At 44.5% G+C, this 20,426-nt stretch overlaps 1 protein-coding gene across 1 annotated transcript in view; it reads right to left on the bottom strand.

The window, feature by feature from the left end:
• Positions 1–20,426, bottom strand: part of LOC126212642 (uncharacterized) — a 49,820-nt gene that overhangs the window by 9,564 nt on the left and 19,830 nt on the right. The window contains exons 3-4 of the mRNA XM_049940068.1: positions 13,620–13,795; positions 3,846–4,054 (exon numbers count right to left, since the gene is read on the bottom strand). Of these exons, the coding sequence (XP_049796025.1) occupies positions 3,846–4,054; positions 13,620–13,795 (385 nt within the window). The remainder of the gene's footprint in view (positions 1–3,845; positions 4,055–13,619; positions 13,796–20,426) is intronic.

The following is a 20,426-nucleotide window of genomic DNA, read 5'->3' as shown; positions in this document are numbered from 1 at the left end:
TTCAGGCATTTCTCTTTAGAACGTTAGGAGTGTCCATCTGACTTCTGTAGTAGCATGGGGGTGGAAATTGCATCTTGCAGGGGGTAAAGGGTACATATCAGATTAATCTGTTGTGCAGAATGACAGAATAGCACCAACCCACACGCTCACAAAATGTGTGGCTTTATAGTCTTGTGTTGTAAATGCTATATTTAATTCGTTTTGTGGCGTTATAGACAGGTATTTTAAACTGGGAACAAGAGATATGGTGGTCGTATTTGTGTGACATTGTATGTACCGAATTGTCGAGCAGCCATTAGATACAGTGAGTATATCTTGAAGATATGAAGCACTGAATCTGGCTTGTTGAAGTTGTTTGGTAACGTGTGGTTGTTGTGGATGAGAGGAGAATGAATCCTTTTTCAATAGATTGTTCAGTTTATGGAAAATGTGACAGTGTTTTTGTTCATGTGTACCACCAATCCCAGGGTTTTTGATCTGCAGAATGAGGTGCTGGTATCAGGATATCTCACAAGCACCCATTGGCAGTACCATCTGATTGTATGTTGTAGCAATTATCCTATGCTTTGTAGAGTGTAGAATGACTGGGACTGTGTTACGCGACTGTAACAATTTTCATTAAAGTATAGTTGTAGCATTGAGATAACATGTAACTGATGCAGATCTCGTTGGACTTGATGGAACTGACGTATGGATGGAATGCTATGCTGTTGCTTTGTCTTGATGTTTTATGTGGCGAAACAAGGTTAGGTATAGGTTTTAAGCTGATGTTTTGGTGTGGCTGAAGATAAAGTTGGATTGCTTTTTGGAATAGGTGACTTGGATGTTAAAATGGAAGGTGACTGTGGCTGTTATCGTCATCTGTTGGACGATATGTGGACGTTGAAAGAGATTCAATGTTGTGGAAAACAGTGGTTCTAAACTGTATGTCTTTCATGTTAGGGATGCGACACAAGAAACTGTTGGGATGAAGACGATGAGCTCGACTGACGGTGTAGAAAACTGTGGATCTGAACTTAATATCTTTGATGGTGAGGATGCAATGCATGTAGTTGTTGGGATGCGGAATGTAAGTTTAGTGTCGTGAATAATGCGTTTACTTTATATTTATTAGATCATTCGAGTTGCGGCTGTGTAGATGATGCAATTGCGCTAGGATTGTACATTTGGCATAGTTAACATGGGTGGTTTTACGAACTTCCAGTATGCTGCAATAGTTTGGGTCAGCAACTTCTGGTAATCAGTGAACGACAAACCGTGCCAAGTTTTTGTTCATTCGATGAGTTATCTGTATGCGCTGTAAATATTCATTGCACGTTATTGACATCTTCGGAAATGCCATTTTCGACTATGTTATGGTGATTTGAAAATGGGTATCGGTCCGAAACAAATCATCGAATGAATAAAAAATAAAAATTTGCAACTTGGACTGGTTTTTCGTCCTACTGATGGGTGGTCTTGTTTGTAACTGGGATAGGTCAGGTGGTTCTGCGATACTGGGTCAGATAGTCGTCACACAGAAAGTACTTGTGAGATCTGTAGGCTTGGATTTGCGATTTAGGTGATTTTACACAATGGCAGCGACAGCAAATCAGGGCTCAGTTCCTGATACGTTGGTCTGTTGCGGGCAAGCATCTAGTTCTGCTGGACAGTGATGCGTACAGAAGCCGGCAGAGAAGCGCCACGGTTTTAATAGTGGCGATGGCAACTCTTTCAGACAAGGGCGTTGTAGCAGCCTGCTGGATGGTGCAAACCATTTCGAACATCGCCACGTGCTCAGAAGAGATTCGCACGAGTTTCTTCATTCTCTCCCCCCCTCCCTATCTCGACCGAACTGCCACGACCTCTCCGATCTCTCTCGATTATCACGACCACTTTCCCCTGAAGATAAAATGGCTCTGAGCACGATGGGGCTTAACATCTGAGGTCATCAGTCCCTTAGAACTACTTAAACCTAACTAACCTATCACACACATCCATGCCCGAGGCAGGATTCGAACCTGCGACCGTAGCGGTCACACGGTTCCAGACTGAAGCGCCTAGAACCGTACGGCCACACCGGTCGGCCCCTGAAGATATCTTCAATGTCGGGCTTAATTAGCTTCCAGACAAACGGCTAGTGGTCCTCAACTCTGTAAGGTCTTGTCGCTGCTCATTCTTTAATATCTTGTCGCCCCTCGTGAGGAATTGAAACATCAACTACAGCTCACACGTTTGTTCTCGGTGTCCATAACAGTTTCAGTCATAATTATAGACATGCTGCAGAGTGCAGCTCAGTCTAGCAACAGATGGGGTAAGAGTCTGCTTGTTTAGTAACTTGCTAACAATGCGTATTTCCTTTTATCTGCCAGTATTATTCTTATGAGTGTCTGCAGTAAATTATCGGTGACAGCCGGAATTTTGGAAAGGCCTCTTTTCTCAGTATTACAGTTCCTGGTTCTAATATACGCATATTCTTATGATAACTTACTTCCTTATCTGTTGTAACCCTTTTCGACCACCTTAGTTTCTTAATTAGTCGGTTTACTACCAATGAAAACCCTCCAAGTTCGATTGCCTGAAGCGGTCAAGAGTGACAACGGCAGGCATAAATAATTTTTCCGCTGAGAGGGCACAAGCCCACTGTCCTCCCTTCCTCTCATTTAAATGGAGTTACTCCCTACCGAACAAGTAGCTATAAGGGAGGTACAAAGAGAGAATTAAACGATTACAACTCGTTTCATGTCTGGTGCACGATAGATAGATGATCGAGTAAGAGATAAAGTCCAGCAACCAGAATAAGATAATACATTTAAAAAATATAGTGATTCGAACAAATAGAGTTGTTTAGCAGACAGGTGCGATAGCTGTGTTTCCTCAGTCCTACTACAGTATTAACACTTCTAAGGATAATATTAACAGTGTATCTGATACAATTAACTGTTCAGTTACAAATAGAAATATTATTCGTCGAAGATAATTAGTAAATACGAACAGTATCGTGCTAGGATCACACATGAGAAATGTAGATCACTACACCAGTTACAGTATTGACAGAACATTAGCTTGTCTGTAGCCGTTATGTTGCAGAGACCATTCGCCATTTTTAAAAAGCCTTAGACCAGGTCTGAAAAAAACTACATGTACATAATTTTAGAGTGTTTATAGAAGATAAAAAGGAACACTTTTTTATATGAGGCACGTGTCGCACACGTATGAAGGTCTTATCCGCACTGGCGTTCAGAGACGTTGTTCAAAGTGCTGTGGGATGGGCACTGTTTTAGAGGTGTTGCGTGCCTCCTACGGGAGGGAGACGAGTTGTTGAGTGTACCAGACACTGGCAGACACCCCAGGTGAGGTGGTTGCCTGTTAGGCTGAGGCTGCAAACATTATTTGAGAGACACCCACTTGTTTCGAGTGTGTTAGCGCCCAGCTGGCAATTCAGTAACGTCTCTAAAACATCACACAGCCTCTGTACATAACTGGCGTCGAAACCTTCATGGGCCACGTGCAGGTGGAGGGTACACCTGTGACATTTGTGTCAAATAAAATTTGTTTTTTTTTTAATCTTCTGTAAACAATTCAAAAATTTGTGTATGTAGTCTTTTTTTAGTCCCTGTATAATGGAGAAGTCAATAATACATCGAAATGAAGTAGTTAGCTTGTCATAGATCCAGATGGAGAGTTTCCGAGGAATCTAAAAACTGACTTTCGAAAGAGCACCAAAGATTATCTTGCGTGGCGTGCAAAATCAGGCAAGAGCTAAAACTACATATTCAGAAGGATATTTGAATCTCATTCCTCGAACAACTGAACAGTTGTCAGCGCATAACCGTGAAGTGGCCGGGTCCCAGTATTAAACTTACCTACAATCTTGACGTCATCTTCGTAGAATGCATCGATGTACTCAGGTGTAGTGTACCAGTAGACACGATGGAAGGTGTACAGATCGTCAGCGAGGCTGAACATTTGCGACGCCTCTGGCTGCCGCTCCTCGCACAGCGCACTGAAGTCGTCGTCAAAGGAGGGGCTCCACGGCTGATAGCGCAGCAGGCGTTCACTCAACAGCGGCTGCCTGTAGCACACAAGGTGCCAGGTTAAAAGTTAAAAACCAAGCATGTATAGTCTATGCAAGAACGTAAAAGTATGCAAAAATGTGTGTGAAATTTTATGGGACTTAACTGCTAAGGCCATCAGTCCCTAAGCTTACACACTACTTAACCTACATTATCCTAAGGACACACACACTCATGCCCGAGGGAGGGCTCGAACCTCCGCCGGGACCAGCCGCACAGCCCGACTGCAGCGCCCCCTTGACCGCTCGGCTAATCCCGTGCGGCTAAAAGTATCCAGAGCGGATTTCCACTCAGCAGTGGATTAGAAACTTCCTGACAGATGAGTACTATGTACCAGACTGGGACACAAACCTGGAACTTTTTCATTCTTTAAAGGATGCATAGTAACACAGCAAACAATCGCAAATCCATTGGTCTTTTTAGCATTTTAGCGCATCGAGATTTCATCTTTAGATTTCAGAGCACTTGAGTGAGGTACCGATTGTAACTATTTCTTGCAGATCATCCACTCCGTTCAGTGCTGCTATATCGTTTTAACTGGTTTCAGACACATCAAACAGCAGAGCTGCAGCGCTTGCCGCAGAATATCTCTTTTCTTTAAAGAAGAATTTCGTATGCATTGCAAGAGAGTGAACATGTGATATTTATGTTAAGGATATGAATGAATTGTTCGAATTTGTTATAGATGATTTTAGACGCTGACATATACACATGTCTGTCATGATCTGAAGCACACATTACCACTTGAAAATGGCTCAAAAGGCCGAAACTGCAATAGTAAAACAAATAATTTTTAAAGTCAATGGCGAATATGACGCCCCTAAAAAGATAGACATCGAGCTGGGCAGGCAGGAACCGAGAGCCGCCGTCACAGCCTTACTTCCGCCAGTAGCTCAGCCGCTGCCCTCCAGCCGTCACAGAAGCTCCCCTGCACGGCTGGCGGGACCAGCGCTCCCGGAAGGATGGGCACTGCAGTGACCAGAGGCCTCGGGAGTTGCTTCCTGGACGAATCCTCACTCTGCAGTGGAGAGTGCAGTCACTTGAAACGTCGGGGATCCGACACACGGTTCTGACCGGCCAGGGAGTTTCCTATCTGCATTAGGTGATGTGACATCTGCGATAATATTCCGTAAAGACTGTATGACAGCTGAAAGCAGAACTCCCACAGGAAGAAGAGCTCTATGGACAAATCTGAATGTACCGTCAAGCAGGTCCACTTATTCAGTCCCTTTCAGCTAATGCGACGGCTAAGGACAGCGCGATACGATGACTTAAACTATTTCAAATCCGTCTTTGCAAATACCAAACATGTGTTTTTATTTCACAAGAGGTCTTTCGTTTTACTCATTATACCCTTATCAGTTGTGGCATTTTTATAATGTTTCCGCTTACATCCGGCAGTGCGCAGCCCACCATCTCACTCTTGTATGCTTGACGAGCAGAAGTACATGTCTCCTGACGTAAAACTTGACAAAATGACGCTTCAGTATTGCATAAAAATGTTTCTTTACTTGGCTCTGAAGCATTCGCTCCGTCTCGTTTCGTGAGTGGTTGCTGCGGGTCTCTCGTTTGGCAGTGGAAATTATCATACAGAAATGGCCGTAAAACTTTGTCCTAAGGTCAGTGTTCGGTACATCGATTCTATGCATATGTGTCAGGTACATGTTGTGATGAGAATGGAGAATCGGGTGTGAGACAATTTTTTCCTGATTAATCTACGACTGCATTCCCTATAGCCCATCAACGATGGAAAGTTTCCATACTGCCAGATACAATGCAGAACAATCATTACTCCCTGTACTCCTTGTAGTACGGTCCTTGGTTATCACTGTTACTTGACAACGTCGTTGTCAATTAAAGCATGAAGCTGCATCATAATGAGTTCCGTGTGATGTCTGGGTCCCCAGTTTGACCGGAAAGCTGTCCCTCCCATAAGACATGTGGTGCCATGGTGCTAAGGCTCGCAAATCATTTCCACGCTACGTACACCAGCACGCTGTTCTGCTTAGAGGTACAGTACCACACCTACTGCACTGACAAGCTGGGACTCAGAATCCGTGCCGTGATGAAATTTATCGTTTGCATGCCACAGATCCAGGAAGCAGATGCATACTGAAAATGATCTGAATTATCATTATACTGAGATTTTTTTTGGCAAAGAATTTCGGGAAAGGGCTGTTTTTAACGCAATGGAACCGTTCATTTCATAAGGCAACCAAAGAAAGTATTTAAGTGGAGGAAGGAGGTGAACATACGGCCGCTGTGGTCGAGCGGTTCTAGGCGCTTCAGTCTGGAACCGCGCAGCTGCTACGGTCGCAGGTTCGAATCCTGCCTCTGGTATGGATGTGTGTGATGTACTTAGGTTAGTTTAAGTAGTTCTAAGTTCTAGGGGATAGACGACCTCAGATGTTAAGTCCCATAGTGCTCAGAGCCATTTGTATCATTTGAGGTGAACATACAAACTCCACTAAAATGGTAAAGAAAGCCCGGAGACTTCTGGACAATTTGCCTATGTACTACACAGCAGTAATACTACAATACTGACTGCCATATTCATTTTGGGGGAACGTGCGTTGGCACACAGAGTGGCGAATCCACAGAAGACGCAATCAATACTCGCCACAGGGACGTGGAGTGTCGATAAGCGAGGCAGACCGCTACCACGGAAGGCAATCGTCGTGAATTAGGGTACAGAGGCAGGGTCAGTGTGCTATAGGCGGCTTTGGCCTGTAGTGCTGGAGCCATTACTAAAGGTATCATGCGAGTCCAGTAATGAAGTGGATTGGCGGAATTTAGAAATGACCGACTGTAAATGGCGACACGTGAACTACAGAAGAGACACGAAATTGTGCGCTGCCTGGACTAGGAGGGCGCTACCTAAGCTGCACCACTGCCGCTGGAGCTCTGTGGCCCCTGATGCGTCTTTGGTTATCGCCTTTGTATTGACATCCAACAGAAGGTAAACACGCTGGGTCGTATGAATAAACAAGACGACGTTCTCTGGAGAAGATTCTCCGAGCAAAAGAACATTCTCTGAGAAAGTTCTTACGAGCAAGACATTCGAAGCCATAATCTGTGACGAGAGGGTTCCTTTTTCTCACTACCTCGGCTCCCTGCTGAGTTCTCGGTGTGTGTGGTCTGCCGTGTCCGGTACAGAAAGCACGCGCAGTGTCACGTGTCATTCAGCTCGCTCAAACGGGCGACATGTCTGGAACCGGCACCAGTGTGTTCAGGCAGAGTTGCACTGCGTTTCATTTTGTTTATTTTATGTGCAGCAACAAATTATTAAGACAACTACGTACAGTTTACGAAAATGTATTTACTTGCGATGTTACCGAATTTACAACATGTGGAAAAATTTTCCGTTACAGATGTTAGGTGAACACATTATGCGAACGAAATCTGAAGATTAAATGACACCAAATCGGAACTCTGTCACAGTTCTGCAACACGAGATAATTTTGGTTATATACGGCGCACAACTGTCTGCTCGCGTGGCAAGCACGTAAGCGCCCCACCATGCGTTCCTTACGAGTAACAGGTCGCTAGGTTTGCAATAAACCAGTTATTAATTTTTCTGGTAACATCACACTATATAAGACTTATGCTGTGAGAAGACATGAAGGTGAACGTCTCGGAACGTCAGCGACACGGTTGTTTGGTGTAGGCCTACAGCTAAATGTTCTCGTACGTCAGTCTAAAAACTTGGGTCTACTAAATAGCAATAAAAATGTTTCAATTTTCACTTCTTTTGAGAGGTAGTACGCAGATAATGTTATTATTGCCAAAGAGATATAAACTTCTACAGCTCCTCAATTCCGCACTTCGTTGGGCTATATATTTCTTTTTCTGCCTCCCAAGCAATATGAATTCTGCCATCATTGCCAAAATGTAGGTAAAACTTAACAGAACTTACTCAGCCCGAAGAATGCTACAGATCTCGCTTCAGTATTTTCCGGTTGTGAGAAGCTCCTCTAGTTTTGTTCACACGAAATCGGAGAACGTTCTTTGTTTTGAGCAACATCCCTCACCCTTTTACTCACGATGAGCACATTCTCGGCTGGAGTATATTCTCTGACTCGCTTTACTCATGTGAACCTCAAAATGTCCTCCCAAAATTTCCAGAACGAAGTATATCCTCCGTTTTACTGACACGCCCCACTATACTTCGCCAGCACCTCAGCTCTCACCTGGACTCTCCCAGTGGTTCTTCGCCGACAATCTCCCACCCTTCGTCGTCGTCTTCATTGCTTCACCACTAACAGAGAGCCGTAGTCTGGCAGCTCCTTCACCACTGCCTCCGTCAAATGCTCCACCACCGTCGCCGCCACCTGCGCCACAGTCGACTCCCTCTCCAGCAGCGTCGCTGGCTCTGTCGCCAACACCGTCGCCAGCCCCAAACCGCGGCCCGCCCCATCGCCCGCATCACTGCCGGAGCCAGAAGTTCCAACCACATCCACCACCACTGTAGCTTCGTCACCGCCGTCATAAACTCCTGTCAATGTCCTTATCTACACGCAACTGGGGCCACCTATTGCACCACAACCCTCATGCATGCAGTCATAAGACCAAACAAATGAAATAGAATAGATAAAACCTCACGATTCCAAATGAAACCAAGCCAAAAATGATTTCACTAAATTTACGGACATGAAACCAACAATTCCTCTCAACTATCGTCCTTTGTATCTACATCTACATACATAATCCGCAAGCCACCGTGCGGTGCGTGGCGGAGGGTACCCTGTTCTACAACTAGTCGTTTCCTTTCCTGTTCCGCTCGCTGACAGAGCGAGGGACAGACGCCTGTCTATATACCTCCTTAGGAGCCGTAATTCCTCGTATCTTGTCTTCGTGGTCCCTACCAGAAATGTATGCTGGCGTCATTAGGATCGTTCTGCAGCCAGCTTCAAGTGCCGATTCTCTAAACTTTCTCAGTTGTTTTCTTCGAAATGAGTGTCTTCTTCCCTCCAACAATTCCCTGCTGAGCTCCCCAAGCATGTACGTAACACTTGCATGCTGATCGAAACTCCGGTAAGAAATCTACCTGCTCCCCCTGAATTGTTTCGATGTCTTCTTTCTATCCGACCTGGTGCAGATCCCAAACACTCGAGCAATGATGAACAAGAAGTCGCTCTGGCGTCCTATACGGGGTCTCCCTTACACACGAACCACACGTTCACAAAACTCTCCCAATAAACCCAAGTCGACCGTTCCCTTTCCCTACCAGAATCCTCACACGTTTATTCCATTTCATCTCGCTTCGCAACATTACGCCCAGATATTTAAACTACGATTTCCATACGGGACTCTGTGCGATGGTCAAACGACGGCACGTTTGTACCATTCTCCTGCGTGAACGGTTTCTTAAACGAGGAATTTTTAACTTCGGCCTTACTTTGGAATATTCTAGCGCCAAAGCAGACTGGTCAACGTGTGACTGAATAGAAGCGTTAGATCCGCTTAACGATTTTGCAGAAGACCAAAACTTTTTCCGGTTCTCCGGTGGTAGCTGTTGTATGCTTCGCGCACAGATCTTTTCACAGACGCACGAATCTCTACAAATCTTGCTGTCCTCTTTTGCGCGTTCTCTTTTGAACCGAGAATTTAACAGCCTTTCGTTCCTCAGCATTTTCCGAATTTTGTTATTAAAGCATGATGAGTCTTTTCCGCCCTTGATCCACTTAGTAGGCTCATACTTTTCCGGATCACGATTTACATTCTCTTTAAACTTTAGCCATAATTCCTCTATGGCCATAATTCTGGAATTAAATGATTGTATTTTATTGTCTAAGTGAGACGCTGACAACTGCATATCAACTCTCCTAGCGTTCTCGACTGATTTACTGACTTTCGTAACCATAGTCGCTATGATAACATCATGATCACTAATCCCCATCTCTATGCTGACGCCATCGATAAGGTCGTGCCTGTTTGTGCTGGCTGCCGAACTAGCTGCTCAACACAGTTTTCGGAAAACGTGCTGAAAAGTCCTTCACAAGACTGTCTGTCAGCACGACCTGCAGTGAATCCATAGACGTCCCAGTCTATACTCGGTAGGTTAAGGTCACCGCCAGCTAGTGTCCCGTGATCTGGATATTTATGCAATGCTGACTATTTATCTTCTTTGAATGGCTCCTCATCTGTCCCAGCGGAGTCGGGTGGGTGGTAAAAACATCCAACAACTGATATGGTTTCACCTAGTCCTGTTATGTGCGACCACGTAACTTCACTATTGCACTCAAATTCAACCTCAGTAAAGAGAATATTTTTTGTCAGCTGCAATGAACACTTCCCCTCCTACGGCGTCAAATATGTCCTTCCGATAAACATTCCAAGACTCGCTAAATATCTCAGTTTTTTTACTTTGGGTCTTAGCCAGCTCTCAATTCAAGAATAATTTGAGGCTGAGAACGTTCATGGAGGAGAGTAAATTTGGGAACTATGTTACAAATACTTCGACAGTTGACTGATAAAAGTTTTAGAGTCGAACTGACTATTCTGAAAGCTATCTGATTTCCCTAAATGTGAACCAACTGGCGAGTGTTCATGAGAGTACCTCAAACTACTGGCTACCCTGAAACCCCCCATGTACTCTCCACAAGTACTCTGCTATCCGATTAGCTGCTTCCTTTGTGTACTGCACCCCTGTCTTCAAATCTACCCATCCCAGATTTTCAGTTCACCTTCCCAACCACTGTTACCTTCATTCCCACTGCCTGACACAATATCGATAGTTTTATCCCGTCACACTATCTGCATGTGTCTATACACAGTGAACCAGTAACCCACTCACAGTTCTGATGACAGATGTGGAGTAGCAAATCAAAAATCCCCACACAATAAACATTGTGGAGTAACAATACCGTTCCTCAAAAACAGCTCCAGTTGGCTACAAATCATGTTCAATCATCCTGCATAATACACTCCTGGAAATTGAAATAAGAACACCGTGAATTCATTGTCCCAGGAAGGGGAAACTTTATTGACACATTCCTGGGGTCAGATACATCACATGATCACACTGACAGAACCACAGGCACATAGACACAGGCAACAGAGCATGCACAATGTCGGCACTAGTACAGTGTATATCCACCTTTCGCAGCAATGCAGGCTGCTATTCTCCCATGGAGACGATCGTAGAGATGCTGGATGTAGTCCTGTGGAACGGCTTGCCATGCCATTTCCACCTGGCGCCTCAGTTGGACCAGCGTTCGTGCTGGACGTGCAGACCGCGTGAGACGACGCTTCATCCAGTCCCAAACATGCTCAATGGGGGACAGATCCGGAGATCTTGCTGGCCAGGGTAGTTGACTTACACCTTCTAGAGCACGTTGGGTGGCACGGGATACATGCGGACGTGCATTGTCCTGTTGGAACAGCAAGTTCCCTTTCCGGTCTAGGAATGGTAGAACGATGGGTTCGATGACGGTTTGGATGTACCGTGCACTATTCAGTGTCCCCTCGACGATCACCAGTGGTGTACGGCCAGTGTAGAAGATCGCTCCCCACACCATGATGCCGGGTGTTGGCCCTGTGTGCCTCGGTCGTATGCAGTCCTGATTGTGGCGCTCACCTGCACGGCGCCAAACACGCATACGACCATCATTGGCACCAAGGCAGAAGCGACTCTCATCGCTGAAGACGACACGTCTCCATTCGTCCCTCCATTCACGCCTGTCGCGACACCACTGGAGGCGGACTGCACGATGTTGGGGCGTGAGCGGAAGACGGCCTAACGGTGTGCGGGACCGTAGCCCAGCTTCATGGAGACGGTTGCGAATGGTCCTCGCCGATACCCCAGGAGCAACAGTGTCCCTAATTTGCTGGGAAGTGGCGGTGCGGTCCCCTACGGCACTGCGTAGGATCCTACGGTCTTGGCGTGCATCCGTGCGTCGCTGCGGTCCGGTCCCAGGTCGACGGGCACGTGCACCTTCCGCCGACCACTGGCGACAACATCGATGTACTGTGGAGACCTCACGCCCCACGTGTTGAGCAATTCGGCGGTACGTCCACCCGGCCTCCCGCATGCCCACTATACGCCCTCGCTCAAAGTCCGTCAACTGCACATACGGTTCACGTCCACGCTGTCGCGGCATGCTACCAGTGTTAAAGACCGCGATGGAGCTCCATATGCCACGGCAAACTGGCTGACACTGACGGCGGCGGTGCACAAATCCTGCGCAGCTAGCGCCATTCGACGGCCAACACCGCGATTCCTGGTGTGTCCGCTGTGCCGTGCGTGTGATCATTGCTTGTACAGCCCTCTCGCAGTGTCCGGAGCAAGTATGGTGGGTCTGACACACCGGTGTCAATGTGTTCTTTTTTCCATTTCCAGGAGTGTACTTTATCCTGAGTGTGTATTTTACCACCCTGACCGTGATCTGTCCTACTGCCTGTCTCTGTCATCATCCTATAGCACATAATTTCGTTCCTCACACTGACCACTGCCTCTCCACAGCTGTTTACCCACATCAATTCTCATGATGAACTTCACTGTGGATGTCGGTTGATCACCTTCGTTTCACAAGACCTAGTCCATTTCCCAGACACACTCATTCCAAAGTGACTCCCCTACCGACCTCTTCAGATATAACTGCAGAAGTCTTTCATCCTATCGATAGTAATCACGACTTAGTCTAATTGTCCATCCTAATCCATGTTCTCCACCTCCATAGCTATCCCACAATAAGCCACCTAAAAGAATCCAACAACACCGCCACAAGACCTGGGGTGCCTGCTGGGAGCTTACCCATTCCCACATAGGAAGTCACCTGGTCACCCTCCGTAGTGCCAACACATCTCGTGCACTATTCCATTCCACGGCCCCATATGTCAACCACTCGAGAGACTATTCCGCTTTCCTCCCGCTCGCAACTTCCAGTATTTATGCTCTATGCTACGGACTGATTTAAACACACCAACCACAGGACAAAATATAAGAACGATGGCTATCCGCTTCCTGCCCTCTGCTGACGTCTTCCCATCTTCCCTCATCGCTACTTAGATTTTTCCTCCATCTATTGAGATGAACATGACTTGTGGCCTCTTTTCCTCACCGACTGGATGCCAGTATCTGGACTAGAGTCGCTACTACATGGTATTACCGTAATTTCTCCCGAAGTGTTTTTTTTTTTTTGGTCCCGAATAAGACGAGGACATGCTCACTTTTCGTGTCAGGTTCCACATCATTGTTTCCACAAATTACGAAAACTTCGGAAGTATCTGTAACCATCAATACTTTCTCTAGTAAATGCAGTAACATCAGTTATTGTGCCAGTTTTCTCCGCTGGTCTGTTACGTAATACGTGGCACATTTTAAGACACAATACGAATCAAAATGTCGAAGGCTAAACGGAGTCAAAAACCTTTGTAAATCACGAGTTCCTGTAACCATGTCCTTCACTACTGACTATTAATGCTAGTTCTTTACTCCATTCTGAATTAAATGATCCCTGTGTTTTCTATAACTTTAATGAATACTTCCATGGATAAAAGTGAGATAAACTCCAATAAACCATAGTGAGTACGACAGACATTTGAGTGTACACTGGTTTATACCTGATTATCAAGTGCCCTGGCCTGTCCTTGTCTTCTTCCACCTCGTAGTGCTCCACCTGTTTGCTGGCTAATTGCATGTCATGTACCCATCCGGTTAATTTCGTGCGCAGCGTGTCTTTCACACGTTCCATGTCCTTAATCCAACCGTGGAGTTGCTGATCACTTGCGTGGTTACCCTGAGACACACAGAAAATAGTTCAAATTACTTTCATAACATCCACAAGCCTGTGTTAGTATACAGTTACATGTAGTACTATTACTTGACACTGAAATTACTGCCAGCTTAGTGAGTGTAGTACATTCAGTTTTCTACAGGCATAAAAACATTAATGCACAGCAGATGTTTTATTAAATAAATACATTTCTCAAACTGTGACATCAGATAAGAGAGGTGCAGATATTTCTTGGTAGTAGACATTACAGACGTCTGAATGTATGAATGTATACTCCCATGACGATGTATCCAACTGAAATGTTCTGGAGCTGCCAGCAGTGTCGAGTTCCTACGTGTAAAGCCACATGGCGTGGCTGGAACTCTGAGGAGATTCTATTCAAACTTTTGAACGATTTTCGAAAATAGAATGGCCAGACTGTTGACAAATCCGTCAAAATACTACTCGTTACCAACGCTGTGAGAAACCTGAACACATGTTATGACCTTCTACAAACGCAACGATAGACATCAGCCGCTCCATATCTGAAACATTATCTGAGTTGATTGTGCACACACGAAATGTCAGTTTGACTCAAAATTTTGTAACGTTTGTCTGTTGCCTGGCTGATCGCTTTTGCCAAAAATTTGCGTTTGTTGCTCGTCATTTAACACGATGTCGTCTGTATCTGAACACGTCTCGAATATTGCAGATTTAAAGGAATGTATTGACTGTCCGAGTGTTAAGATCATTTTTTCTTGACAATTTTCGGGTACGAAGTTCACATTTATGTCACATATTAAGGTCTATGCTCCTTTGGCGTTGTACAAATTGTAGGCTTCTAAACCAATGCAATAAAGATATGGCCATTTAATTACACATTTTCATATTTGAAAAATCACTCACAAAAATCTATAAGGTGGTCCCTGTTGATTTAGAATCATGACATTTTGGAAGAAGCCAGATTTCACAGTGTAAATAAAGGAAAAAATCTTAAAATCCATAATTGGTAACTATATAACTCTAGAAAATACTTTTCGTATTATTTTTTATCAGTCTGTCTGTTTGTCTGTCCATCTGTTGGGAATCTTTTTCTCTGGATCAGTTCTGGGTATCATGTTCAAGTTATGTCACATACAAAGGTATGGCGGCGTAAAAATTGTAAGCTTATAACTGACTCCAGTCAACAGATATGGCTGTTTATGTCTCGTGTTTTGATAATCGAAAACTCACTCATCGAAACCTATAGGGTGCCCTCCATTGACTTGGAATCATGAGATTTGGCAACAACAAAGTTTTCCGGTACAAGTAAAGCAAAAAATCTGAAACTTGTTAACTTGTAATTATATCACATAAAAATGTCGTTTTCGATTTGGACATACATTGTATTCATCACCTGTTGAAAGTATAACATACGAACATTACTGCATCCAAAAATAAATTGTATGTTGTATTCATGATTTAGTACGTAAACAGAAATATGTTATTAAATCTTCTCTCCCTACATACATAAACTAAAGTCCTCTGCTTGCTTTTTCTTGTTAGTTCGGGCTGGGCTGAGGAAATAACGTAGAATTTTTTTACCGATCATGGTATTCCTGGGACCAGTATCTTGCCAGTAAAGTTACAAAGTGTCGATAACAGGCAAAAATTATTGGGAATCTCCATTCCCAGGATGGGGAGTTTGTACAGAACACTGAAACAGGTGACAGTGGTTCCACAATAGATTATATTGAGATAGGGAACCAATACTCGAAAGTGCATATTTATTGTGTTAAGGGCATACACAGCATACACCACCTAACAACAATGTAGCTCATAGTAATTCTTCAAAGCAACGACTGTCAGTCTGAATGAATGTATTGCAATGATGCCTGCAGTTCTTCACACTCTGGCAAAGATCTCGGGTGTCCGTTGTGCACTCGAACAGTAGCATCTGATAAACTGTGTACACACCTGTCCACCAGACACACATACTGTACACAATTGGTCTCACAGCACTCTAGCATCGCACAGGCGCGTTAACCTGTGCCGCAAGTACACCACTGACCCTGCTGTCAGCTGTCCATTGCATCAGATAGCTTGTGTCGTGTTCATGGTGAGGTGTGTTGCTGTGTACAGTGCACAATGAGTAATCAAAGATGAAATGTGCAAGCACTGGGACGAACGGATTTTGAGCCTTATGTCTGCTTGTGTCAATCCAGTATCGTTCACAGCGCTGTACTGTCCAATTTCATACAGTTTGTATTGTTTGTGGATGAGGCAGATCTAGAATGAGGACAACACCCACGCCACCCATATCGGAGGCCAACAGCAAAGATTCTCAGTCAAGGTATTTTAGGGCATTATCCAAGATCATTCCACTTTGATGTTAATGTTTGCAAGCACCAAGCACCTGAAGAATACTCACACTCATTGTAGGACTGGAAAGGGGGGGTCCTCTCTGATGGCCATTGCGATCGCTGGATCTTACAATCCTCGACTTCATTCTCTGAAGTGATGCCAAGATGTAGGTGTACAAAACACCTGTAGATACAGCTGAAGACCTGCTTGCCAGGGTCCAAGCTGCCTGCCTCCTGGTACAACATTGTTGCTCACAGGCGAGGCCTCCACGACGAGTGCGGCCGCTTCATGTTTAAAGATGATTAAAGATGTAGCTGTTGTCACACGCATAGACTCAGTCTGTGTTTCGAAAAGTCTCTACACAGTTGTCACTTCTGCCCAGCTGCTCAGAACACTAAAGTCTGACATGTCTTGGAAGACAGTAGCGTGATTCACTCGATTCCACTATCGCAGTAGCCGCCACGATACAGGAATGACCTATGAGGATATGCTGACATCACTCCGAAACTGTGATCGCAGAGAGAGCGTCATGCAGTCAAAGGTCGTGAGGTGGTGGTATGAATGTGGGATATTTTCAAGAACACTGCCATCCTGAATTTGGAATCATTCAACTGTATGTCAGGCAGACACCTTAAGCAAGTGCATGGTGCTGGAGAGAAAAATGGATTTACTTGTGTTGCAGATATGTGCAAATATTATTTTCTTAATAAAAGTTTTGTACTTGTTTAGATACTCCCGAATTCATTTTTTACAGTTCTTTTGTCACCTGTGTTTATTTACCACGTGACATCTACACTCTTTTTGGAGAACTGTCGAGATGATTTCCGAAGTTTCTGCAATGTGTCGCTCAAAACGTAGCCGATCAGCAGCTACTTACAGCCAGCATATTCCATTTCGCGCATTTCTGTCACAGCACAATACCACTCGTTTAATATGTGGAAGTTCTTTTCTTACGAGAAATAAACCCGTTTGTGCTGCCTTGCGTCCACGCTTGGTAAGTAATGAGAGCAGTTGCAAGTTGAGAGAGGCATGTTCAAATGTGTACCAACATGCTGGGCACTGTCGCAATGCGCTATGTGTAAGTAATGTTAGTGGGGAGAGAAGAAGCGTGATGGATTGCAAATGATTAGCTTTTCAGAGCATTCACACAATGTTGGCGCCGGTGGCGACATCTACAACGTGCTGACATGAGGAAAGTTTCCAACCGATTTCTCATACACAAACAGCAGTTGACCGGCGTTGCCTGGTGAAACGTTGTTATGAAGCCTCGTGTAAGGAGGAGAAATGCGTACCATAACGTCTCCGACTTTGATAAAGGTCGGATTGTAGGCTACCGCGATTGCGGTTTATCGTATCGCGACATTGCTGCTCGCTTTGGTCGAGATCCAATTACTGTTAGCAGACTTTTGAAACGGTGGGTTCAGGAAGGTACTACGGAACGCCGTGCTGGATCCCAAGTGCCCCGTATCACTAGCAGTCGAGATGACAGGCATCTTAGCCGCGTAGCTGTAATGGATCGTGCAGCCACATCTCGATCCCTGAGTCAACAGATGGGGACATTTGCAAGACAACAATCATCTGCACGAACAGTTCGACGACGCTTCCAGCAGCATGGACTATCAGCATGGAGACTGTGGCTGCGGTTACCCTTGACGCTGCATCACAGACAGGAGCGCCTGCTATGGTGTACTTAACGACGAACCTGGGTGCACGAATGGCAAAACGTCATTTTTTCGGATGAATCCAGGTTCTGTTTACAGCATCACGATGCTCGCATCTGTGTTTGCCGACATCGCGGTGGACGCACATTGGAAGCGTGTATTCGTCATCGCCATACTGGCGTATCGCCCGGCGTGATGGTATGGGGTGCCATTGCTTATACGTCTCGGTCACCTCTTGTTCGCAATGACGGCACTTTGAACAGTGGACGTTACATTGCAGATGTCTTACGATCCGTGGCTCTACCTTCATTCGATCCCTGCGAAATCCTACATTTCAGCAGGACAATTCCTGACCGCATGTTGCAGATCCTGTACGGGCCTTTCTGGATACAGAAAATGTTCGACTGCTGCCCTGGCTAGCACATTCTCCAGATCTCTCACGAATTAAAGACGTCTGGTCAATGGCGGCCGAGCAACTGGCTCGTCACAATACGCCAGTCACTACTCTTGATGAACTGTGGTATCGTGTTGAGGCTTCATGGGCATCTGTACCTGTACACGCCATCAAAGCTCTGTTTGACTCAATGCCCAAACGTATCAAGGCCGTTATTACGGCCAGAGGTGGTTGTTTTGGGTACTGATTTCTCAGGATCTATGCACCGAAATTCCATGAAAATGTAATCACTGTCAGTTCTAGAATAATATATTTGTCCAATGAATACCCGTTTATCATCTGCATTTCTTCTTGGTGTAGCAATTTTAATGGCTGGTAGTGTAAGTGATTCTTATGGGTTCTACTTCTTCTTTTCTAGGTGTGAGCAGGCGTTACTCGCTGTGGGATCTGAACCCAGCAGCTGATAATGATGATGACGATGATGATGATCTCTGGGGAACGACTTCGATTGTTCTGAGGCAGATATCGCTTATTCTACAGTATTAATTATTTTTTTTGTTATTTTTGAGATGCTCTAGTTTGTAGATGTTCTCAATGCGAATATCGGTGTTTTGACACCACCTGCTACTAGTTCTTTTGCACCTGTGTTTTCGTTTGGGTTTGTCCATATTCTTTCAGACACATTCCCCTGCCGACGTCATACACCTCCTCTAGTACCCATGCTGGATATGCCCTTAATGACAAACATGCCACGAACCTACTATGCTGTCATAGTAGGAGGAGAGGTGATACTCCTACGTGGCGCGTCCCAGGTGGCGGATAGGGAAGTCCTCACCGGTTTACTGGCGGACTTGAGTGAAATAAAATAGCTCTCGCGGACCAAACACACCCTCTGCGGTTAACAACCGGAGTTGTAAATCGGAGCTTGCTCCAACTAAGGTTGATAACCTTCGACAGTAAAAAATGGAAAGGTCTTTTAGGAAAAAAATTCCACCGTCCTGCTCCAAAAAAGACAGGAGAAGGCTACATCGGATTCGGTGGGTAGTCAACTAGAAGACAGCAACGAATCGGAGCGTTTGCAACCATCCAAATGCACACTAAAACACAAAAAGAAGATTAAACATGAGCAAATAAATTATATAGCAACACACAACATAAACTCACTACTTCAGACCGGAGAACTCAAGCAGCTCACAGATGAACTAAATAAACAAAAAATTTTAATAACAGGGATACAAGAAATGAGAAACACCACAGAGGACCCATTCGAATCACAAGGATACAGAATTTATAATGGGAAACCAGGACCGAGGGCAATGAAACAATATCCCCAGTTTGGAACAGGGTTTTTAGTAAACATAAAAATAATAGATTCAGTAACGGATTTCCTAGCAGTATCACCAAGAATTGCGACTCTAAGCTTTAAAACAATGAATAAAACCTATACAATAATAAATGCTCATGCCCCAACAAATGAAAACAAATTGTCTAACAAAAACAAAGGAAGAGGTAGATAAATTTTGGGACCTTCTAGAACAAACTGTGAACAGAGTAAATAAAAAGAATGTAAAAATCTTATTGGGAGATTTCAATGCTCAGTTGGGAAAAGAAAGGAAATATAAAGATATAATTGGAAAATGGAGTCCACATAAATTTACAAACAAAAACGGTCAAAGACTTGTAGAACTCTGCAGAGAACACAACCTTATATCTAAATCAACATACTTTAAGAGGAAGCCAAGTAAACTTAAAACATGGAAACATCCAGACTGGAGGAAGGGCGAGTGGCAGCTAGACCATGTCTGTATGGACAAAAATTTTCATAAGGAGATCCACAATGTTAAAGTACTGAGAGGAGTAGACACAGGCTCAGACCATTATATGGTTAAAATTAAAATCAAATTCACACCATTAAAGAAGAGGACCGGAAAAACTAATAAAATAAAAAGGAGGTTTGACCCACATCAGCTAATTAAAAATAATAAGTACCAACAAATAACACAAACCATAAAATTAACAGATGATCTAGAACAACTAGTGCCTAAACTTAAAAAAGAAGCAGAGAATCTAGCTCCCTTGAATCCAAGAAGGAAACATGCATGGTGGACATCAGAATGTGACAAATTCCATGAAGATAGACACCAAGCATGGTTAAAGTTTCAAACACATAAAACTGAAGAAAATGCCATCAACCCAAAAAATGAACGAAAAAAATTCACTCAAAATATTAGAAGAATCAAGAGAGGATTTCATAAAG

This window comes from Schistocerca nitens, chromosome 11, assembly GCF_023898315.1.
Source record: "Schistocerca nitens isolate TAMUIC-IGC-003100 chromosome 11, iqSchNite1.1, whole genome shotgun sequence".
Lineage (NCBI taxonomy): Eukaryota > Metazoa > Arthropoda > Insecta > Orthoptera > Acrididae > Schistocerca > Schistocerca nitens.
Note: the sequence above shows the minus strand (reverse complement) of the source record. Positions and strands in the feature narration are given on the sequence as shown.